The 9,351-nt window shown below is 51.5% G+C and overlaps 1 protein-coding gene and 1 pseudogene across 1 annotated transcript; one reads left to right on the plus strand and one right to left on the minus strand.

The window, feature by feature from the left end:
- Nucleotides 1-2,966: 2,966 nt before the first annotated feature.
- On the minus strand, nt 2,967-6,946 carry LOC112889705. Its single transcript, XM_025956458.1, has 4 exons — nt 5,586-6,946; nt 5,259-5,308; nt 5,120-5,163; nt 2,967-3,201 (listed from the first exon to the last, which is right to left on the minus strand). Exons 1-3 carry the CDS (start codon nt 6,838-6,840, stop codon nt 5,140-5,142), a joined length of 1,329 nt encoding a protein of 442 aa, XP_025812243.1. The 5' UTR covers nt 6,841-6,946; the 3' UTR covers nt 2,967-3,201; nt 5,120-5,139.
- A 260-nt stretch (nt 6,947-7,206) lies between these two features.
- Nucleotides 7,207-7,895, plus strand: LOC112890641 (annotated as a pseudogene).
- The last annotated feature ends 1,456 nt before the right edge of the window (nt 7,896-9,351 follow it).

The following is a 9,351-nucleotide window of genomic DNA, read 5'->3' on the forward strand; positions in this document are numbered from 1 at the left end:
AACAATATATAGCATAGTACATGTTTTTTTAGGGGGGGTGTCAAACAATTTGGCAGATTTACATGGTTTTTTAAAAACAAACATACATGGGGTTAGTTATACAGCATTTTGAAAACCTTGACAGTTACACTTGGCGAGTTGCAATTCACTCTAAAAACAGAAAATCAGGAAATGACCTAACAAATACGTTGTTAATTAGCATAATATCGTGGCTCCAAGGACAAAGGGTAAGATACCTCTCACTATCTGATATCAAGGCATATGATGGCTTGGGGCTGTATTCCTTGATGTGCAGATAATCTATCCTCAGGACTGAAGACTGCTTCATGGTCATCGCCGCTAAGTCCGCCTTGTAAAACTCCACAGCATCATGCTCCTCCTTGAAACTAGTCCAGCAGCATTACAGTTTAAGATTAGCAGAGTCCAAAGAATAAATGTGCGCGCGAGCTCAATTTTAATAACCATGAAGCAAAAGAAGGTTCTGAAGCGAATTTCGCCGAAAAAACGGACTATGCCCACCGATGAAAGAAAGATAAGAAAAGGTCCTCCATTGGATCTGTGTTGTCAACATTTGTGCCTGCAGCACTAGACGATGAGGCCTTTGCGCTGCCGCCTCCGCCGCAGCCGCGCCCGCCGTCGCCTCCGCCTCCGCCTCCGCCGCCTCCGCCTCCGCTGCGGCGGCGGCGCCCCTTCCTGCCTGCAGCACTAGACGATGAGGCCTCTGCGCCGCCGCCGCCTCCGCCTCCGCCGCGGTGGCGGCGCCCCTTCCCTCGCGCCATTTCGTAAGCGGTAATGTGACTCGGTTCTGTACACTAGGATTTTGGATGTCTGGGCCGGCTTCGTTAACATGGAAAGGGAAGAAGGTCGATCGACGGCTGAGAGGGAAAAGAATATACGGGCCGGACCGTGATGGGCTTTGTATACCACAAGTCGACCACCACCTAGGATGATGATGTAGGTTTCAGGTTTTCAGCCCATCACAAATCATTTCCGTATAAATTTCGGCTTTTTTCTGGATTACAATGAGAATTTTTTCTGAGGTCGAGAGCTGTCGAGATCCAGTCGAGCGCGTCACCGTGGACTTGCCAAGGACTAGCAGCACAGCAGCTGCCGTGCACGACGTCGCCACGGCGCGCCAGCACGTGGGCCGTGCGTGGTGTCAGGGTGTCCTCCCGTGCTCGTTCTGTGCCAAACTGCGACCCGGACCCGGCTCCTGGGCGAAAGAAGCCTCGCCGCCCTCCCCCGCTCTGGAGTCTGGACCTCGGCCGCGGCGCGACACCCCCCAGGGTCAGTCCACGGCAGGTTCGAGAGGAGTCGGGATGCTCCCGACCCCGCCGCCCGCCGGAGGGAGAAACGAAAAGCGACGGCCTCCACTCCGTTGCGCCCGCCTGATCCGATCAGAACTCAGGACCGCCGCCACGCCGAGCAGGCGGAAGTGGACATGTAGCCCCGTTCGGCGCGGCCGCGAGCGCGACGCGACCGGTTCGTCAGTTCGTTCAGGGCGTCTCGTCTCCTCCTCGGACAGCCAAGCTCGTCGCCGTAGGCGGGCAGGCAGCGCCTCCCCCGGGTAACCAACTCTCGCTCGGTGACGCGGACACGAGCCTACCGCTGCTAGGCGAGCGTCGTGGCAGGCCCGGGCCGGCGACCACGCGCCGCGCCGCGCCGTCGCGCGTCGCGTCCTCCCCTCACGTGAAGCTTCCACGCGCGCGAACGCCGAGTCCAGGCTCCTTTGCGATGGCAGCACCTCTTCAATTTTGCAGCCACCTATCAGCCAAGCCACGACGAGGCCATCAGAGGCATGTAGCAGACATGTAGTGGTGGTGGTAGAATCCATGGCTCAATTGGCCACGAACACGGGAGTATCCGATCGCCGGCGGCCGGCCCACGTGGACGGGATACGGGAGCCGCGTCACCCGGCGAGACGGCGACCGTAACCAACCATCAGCCGCGCCTACCCAACTATCTCCCAACTAAAGTACGTGGATGATGGATAGATACTACGTAACAAGGCACATGCCATCCATATGCGTCTTGAAGTACCGTGGCATGAATGCCAGCTGAAACAGACTAGCTATCCACTCCACCGTGCGTGTTCCTCGTGCCTATCATCGTGCACATGAATGTAACACACGCATGTGATACTATTACGTACTACATGTCCATTAACAAATGGCGCGTCTTGGATCGAAATGATAATGTAAACAAGTTTTTCTTTTGGAGACGACGACTCCGCTCTAGTTTAAGGCCCTGATGAACCCCGGCCATCAGGCCATGCGCACGGTTGATGACTTGATGGTACACAAGCTCTAGTTTCGCGACGTGAGCACCGGGCCCCACGTACGTGTGTCTCTGGCTTCCTGCCCCTTGATTGGACGGCCTGGGATTCCTGCTCGCCTACCTAGGGCCGATTCCACACAAACACATCAACTATTAAGGAAAACCAGAGAACAGTAGGCTTAAAAGTTAGATAGAACGCCCATCCAAACAGCCCAACCGACTCTCAACGATCAACCCCACCTTATCCCTGGCCTCAACCTTATCGGCTCCCCACACTACCTCCTCCTCCACCCATGCCTCCTCCTCCACCCATCTCCTCTGCTATCCAGGCCAAGGCCACCGCCACCCTCCCGCGCCCGCCCATGCCTCCTCCACCACCTGCTCTGCCTCAGCCTCAGCCTCCTCCGCCGCCTCCTCTCAGGCTCTCACCTGCTCCGCCGCCGCTTCCACTTGATGTCCCTTCCTCCCTCACCAGCGCATGGCGTCCCCGCCTCCCCCACGCGTCACGCGTCCCTGCCTGGCGGATCTGCGTGGCGACCACCAGGGATGGAGTTCCGGCCATCCTTCACCCGCCGACGAGCTAGCACCGCCTAGGGGACCGCCTACCCCCTAGGCCAGGAGGAACTCCCTCGCCTAGCGCTTAGTCGCGCCTAGGCGGCCGCCTAGAACCGCTTTTTGAACATTGCGCATAACTGATAATGATCTCTCGAGTTTTCGCAACAGCGTCATGGATTCACATAGAAATACCAGCTAGTAAAACAAAACAAACATGGAAACATTTCTGCAAAGGAAAGCATTCGCTATAATAAAGATGCACATTCACTTCTTATTAGACAGGTGCCCACCGGGCAAGTCCCACGGAAGCCACAATCCATCCATCACAGCATGCCATACGAAAGTATCTTCAATTTCGCCCTTACGAGGCTGCACACAGAAAAGTGATCGTAAGGTATAATCAAACATGGAAAATGGACAGCATCATTGAAAAACTAAATAAAAAAACATGCTGCAATAGTATAACTATCAGAACTAGCATAGTAAGCACCAAAAAGAAAAACTTAATACATTCAAGTACCCACAACAATGTTTCATCACTTACACAATCAGCATATGGTAATTCTTCTAAAATCAATCATAATTCAGTGTTAATTATTTGACGAACATGGAGGATTGGCAATCAACACACAACTGGTGTTATCAACACAGCATACAGAGAAGCAACATGATACCCCCACAATTACCATGCTTACGCCCTGCAGATAGTAGCCAGTATCTAAGTGTGCCACGACATGAGTACATTTTGATATACTACTACAACAATTCCCCGATTTCAGTGATTTCACTTCTGAATGGTGCAACATAATGCCAATGAGACAAGACCCACTGGGAGAAGATGAATGGTGTTGAGGTTAAACCACCAGTGCGTGAGAAGAAGGTTGATAGGTCTAAGAAATCTAGGAGACAGCAGCCACAAGAATTTCAGGGAGATACGAAGCTATCCAAGCATGGTGCGACATGGCCAGGGTGGAGAGGATGAGAAGGTCAATTCCCAATTTTTTAACATGTGCATCCAAACATGAATTGGTATTTGACACTTCATTGGATTCCAACTAGCAACTTCATCTGCATCCAAACAAAAGATTTGGTATTGTAACCCATTTCCAATACTAGTTTGCTTTGGTATTGGTACCCAATTCATTTCCAGCTGCTCAATATCTACATCCAAACGGAGCCATAGGTGATTTGTAAGCTCACTTTTACAAAATGGCTAAAATTATTTTTGAACCCCAAATTATAGGTCCTGCCTGATGTTGAGGTCAGCCCAATCAATTATAATGAGCAGAGCAACTCTGTCATCTCAATCTTCATGACAAGGCTTGTATTTATGAAGTTATTACTTATTATCCTTAAATGAAATCAAGCACAATTGGCTTCATAATATTTGGCAGCCTACATCATCAACCAGGTTCCTAGGGATCATGCAACACCATTGCCAGAGCCTTTCTTTTATATCAGGATGGATGTGTCGCAGTGTCCACTCACCAAAGAAACAATAGAGAGGTGAGCAACAGCCAGGAAGGGAAAAGCAGCGAAAAGTAAGAACAGAGACACCAAGAAGACAAAGAACTGAAGACTCTTCAGTAAGGACAGTGGAAGCTGTCCTATTGTCCACAACAGCATTGTTTCTTTCTTTTTCTTCAGAGATTACAACAATATATTTACATTGTGAAGTAGTTGTTTCTATTTTTGTATTTCAACTATCAAAACTATGGCTTTCATCATTTTGTTCTGCATTGTAAGCAGGCTTTCTCATTTTGCAAGAACTACATATCACTGCTCTTTATTACGTGCAACGTCAATGTGCAGCACCTACACTGATCTTAATTTTGTCTTACGTGATTATTCGGATTATCATGTTCAGAAAAATAGAAAACACCTCAAAGCTAGTAAACCAAATGCAGAATGAGCCTAAAACGATACACTTAAGCAAGATTGTGGACGTGCTTGCACCACTGTCAAGTTCTTGGACAGATCCACACCGACCTCACAAGTTGTTGGACCTCCCATGCAATTTACTCCCGTTTTTCATCTAGTATATTGTTGCCTATTCTACTAGTAAAAAAATACCATAAACCAACAAATGGTAGTTGTACAAGGAGATACAATTCCTTGAAGATTCAAGTGTCGAAAGCATGAGTACCTCCAATTGTTGAACACGATCTCATGATGGCACATGAGTTATAAGGTTATGAGGAGAGCAGCGGTAATCGCTACGGGCATGGAAAATAAACATGGATAAAACATCATATGCCCTAGTTAGAATGGTATAAGCAATAAGTACCTTGGGATATCCAGAAATGTCTAATCATCGACGATGGAGTCCTCCTGTATGGAAAAGAATGATTGTAATAACGTACAAACAAAAGAGTCCACATGTAAAGGCGAAAAATGAAAGGCTTTTCTGTAGTGAGAACACATACCGTATCGGTGCTTGCTAGACCATTAGAGGTTTGGGCATTTAGCTCAATTTCTGAAGGAAAAAAAAAGCAAACTTAAGTTTGTTCTTATTTTCAAGGTACAGTTACATATCAAATTAACAGGATAGAGAAAAAAACTTTATGGTCATTGTTCAACAGATAGTTGTCATTCCGTGTGGTATGAATTGAACACACCTTGCACATGATTCGAACTTAACATGATGAACATATTTATGGTAAATTTAACCCCACTTATATGATACATCCAAACTCCAAAAATGCGAAAGCAAGTGAACCATCATTATCATTCAAATTGGAAGCAATATATACCTGGGCGCGCGCCGCTGTTGTTGAGATACTTTGTAAACGAGCTTGGATAGTATGCTGTCGAGAACCCAGGCAAGGTCGCTCCACAAAAACTGGATACTGCTTGCAACTTGTTTGAGTTCATGTCAACAGCAACCACCCAACCATTGTAGTCCATGAGGCTAACCTTGCACATAAAGTACACCATGTTGTTCCATTCACACAAAGTTGGGAAGCCGAGTGGCATTTTCTTCAAGGATGGGGTTCCATTCTCACAGAACCGAGGCAACACATCTGTATGCCCATAAAAGTCTTGAGAGACTGTTATATCCCCAATGTTCACCTCATGGCCTCTTTTCCACTCCCTCGAATCAAGCCTTCGAGTTAGTGTGACAAGTGTCCATTCTTCAGGTACGTAGCTGTTGATATCGGCGACTTCAGTGCCATTATATTCGTAGTCCACCTCAACTACCTTGATCAGGTCCCCACAGCCAATGACATCTCTATAACATTTTGGCTCGCCCTCTCCTTTAAGAGCCACATTGCCTGGCATCGGCTTAGGCATTGGGACGTAGTGGAGCTTGGGGTTATCCGAAAGAATATCGCACAGCAGGATACCGTTCCACAGGTCGACCCATCCCAAGAGGGAACCTTCCAGCGGGATCACCTTGCTTGGGAAGAAGCTGAGCTCAGCAGGATGGCAAAGCGATTCCGACGGCTCCAGCGGCAGCAGCCTGGTCTCCCACACCCGAGTCTTGGAATTGAAGACGGACAACTCGAACATGTCAGTCATGTAGTCTGCTATGAGAGCAGCCACCGCGAAGTGGTCGGCGCCGCAGCACACGATCCCGGTGTTGAGGAAGCTTGAGATGCTGAGATCTGGAATTGCGATCCGGACGAGCGAGGGGGTCTTGGGGCCAGCCTTGTAAACGAAGAAGTCGGTCATGTCGCCGCAGGCAAAGGAGACATTGAGCAGTATCAGATCGTCCCGGGAGAAGATGACCCCGGGGTTGTCGCTAAATTGGTGGGTCTCTCTGCCGGGGCAGTGGACGCAGAGGTGGGATACTGCGGGCGGGGTAGCAGCGAAGAGAGAGACCTGGATAGGGTGGCCGTCGCTGGTGTTGCTGCAAGCGACGGTCGCCGCGTTGACGCGGTCGGAGATGTAGGCGCGCGTCGAGAGGAGGATCCACTCCGGGTATCGGGGCCCCATCTCGGGAAGCTCGGGGGCAACCAAGAATTTCGCCTCCCGAATGAACATCGGGACGGACGGCGTTGCCATTGGATCGCTCCGCTCGCCGGCCGAGGCGCCGCTCGCCGTCGCCGGATCTGCCCTCCGCGCTGCCGCCTCGCGCAGTCGCCCGCGCCGCCGGTGCCGGATCCGGGCCGCCGCTAGCCGCTCGCCGTCGCCGGGCCCCTCCACACCGCCGCTAGCCGCTCGCCGTCGCTGGGCCCCTCCGCACTGCCGCTAGCCGCTCGCCGTCGCCGGGCCCGTCCGCGCGCCTCGCCTCGCGCGCGCTTGAGGGCACCACGCGCAGCCGGGTGAGAGGAGGGTTGAGGAGGGGAGGGCTGCGGCTGGAGAGAGAGGGGGGTAGGAACCCTAAAGATATCTTTATATACTGATCGTTCATATCGGGCCGAGCTGGGCATGCTGGGACTCGGTCTTTTTCGTACGCGGAAGTCTGCCTCCGAAAATTGATTTACCAACCGGACAATTTAGGAGGTCCGTCTCCAAAAATACATGACGGCTAAACTATCCTAACCAGTCCAACTTCATCCTTAAATACGACGTGGCACGCCACGCAGGCTCACCCATCACCGCCCAGTCAGCTTAGAGTGTGAAATGCCCATTTTACCCTCCATCCATAGAGCAGCTTTCACCTCGCAAACGCCACCCAGCCTGCTCTCAGAAGGTGCTGGTGAGCCTTTCGCCGTGCCTGAACTACATCTCTAGGGAACAAGTCGACGGTGCCGGCGTTGTGCAGCACGCAGCTGCGGAAGCTGGTGCAGTCGGACTCGCAGTGCATGTGCGTGGCGCTGAACGCGGACCTGGCGTCGCTGGTGCTCAGCGTCAAACACACCCACGCGCTGGGCCTCCCCGCCGCATGCAACGTCAAGACGCCCGACGTCAGCAACTGCAAGGGCGCCAGCGCCGTCGGGGCGGCGCCTGCGACCTCGCCCAGGATCAGTGGCACGCCCGCGGGTCAGGCGCCGGGTGGCACGGGGTCCAAGACGATGCCGGCGACGGGGTCTGTGCCTGGCACCGCCGCTGCGTCACTGAATGGGTCGTTCAGTGCCGACCTGGTCGCGGCTTTCGTCGTCGCAGCCGCCGCGTGATCGTGCGTGCGTAGGAGTCAAGACGGATTTGTGTTGTCTAGCTGGACGAGTAGGCTTTCTTTCGATTCTGTGGTTTGTTCATCCGGGTGGCGTCGGCTAGCGTGCTGGTGGCGGCGCGGAGGGTGGTTGGGGGTGGCGACTTGGCTGGGTCAGCGTGGGGATGGTGCGAGCGAGCTTACGAAGGATGGGGATGAAACCTGCACTATGGACTGAGGATTAAAGGTGTATTTCACACCCCAACGTGACTCGATAGGCGGTAATAGGTGAGCCTACTTGGCATGACACGTATGATATAAGGACGTAGGATAGTTCAATATCTCTCTAATTTTAACAAACCGGATAAATTACCCCCTCAAATAATTCAAAATGGTTTATGGAGTGATTTTTGCTGCATGCAGGACCCACCCGGTAACATCCCAACCTTCCCCTCTCACTTACATGCAGCCCCCACCCGTCATCACCTACCTCTTATTTTCTCTCTTCCTCTTCCTTTTCCATGGCCGCCTCCTCAGCGCTCTTCCCCTGCGTCCTACTGTCGTCCATCTCGTCGCCGCTCCCGTGTTGACATGCCATGGACCAGACCGGATTCGCGCCGGCCCCGCGCCCTTATGCTTCCCCGGCATCTCTCTCTTCCCATTCGTCTCCCTCCGCTCCTACTCGGCTGAGCCAAAGCCACCCGCCGCGCCAGCCCAAATCTGGTCGCTCCCCATTGCCTCCATCCGATTCCACTCACCCACGGCCACCTCACCTCCTCCAAAACAGAGCTTGGTGAGTAGCTTGAACACCTCCGCCTCCTCCCTTGCTCATCTCGATGACGACACCTGGAACAGCATGGTCCGTCCGCCACCGTGCACACCAACCAGACACACCCCGTGATGCCTATCTCATTAGATAGGTCCTAAAAAATAAAATCTAGCTCTAACCTCTTCTATTCCAAATCTTATGGAATATCCTATAAAAAGATTCTAACATTTGCAAAACCACCTTAAAAACCAGTTTGAAATGGTCAATATGGATAATTTGTCCGGTATTTTAAAGTTGGAGGGCGTAGTTGTCCGGTTTTTGAGTTTAGGGGTTATCCAGATTCGGTGACAAGGGGGAGAATGAACTTTTCTCTATTTTATTCTATCCCCACGTGAGACTTACATCACTGTTCGTCTGTTCATTGATAGCAGCTCTAGCCGTATAGCATGTAGCCCGCCATGATCACACGTGCAGTAGATGCAGGTTGTGTGTGGGTGTGTTTGACCTTGGCACGTTACACTCCAATCCACCCCATCCTCGTCCAGTACTCCCTGATTGTCTAGGGACATGTCGATTATATGGCTGAATATATTATACAAGGGAGGCGCATCATTATATATATATATATATATATATATATATATATATATATATATGTCTAAGAATTTATCCATAATAAAATGAAGACAGGGGGGCATGTGCCCCTATTGAC

This window comes from Panicum hallii, chromosome 4, assembly GCF_002211085.1.
Source record: "Panicum hallii strain FIL2 chromosome 4, PHallii_v3.1, whole genome shotgun sequence".
Lineage (NCBI taxonomy): Eukaryota > Viridiplantae > Streptophyta > Magnoliopsida > Poales > Poaceae > Panicum > Panicum hallii.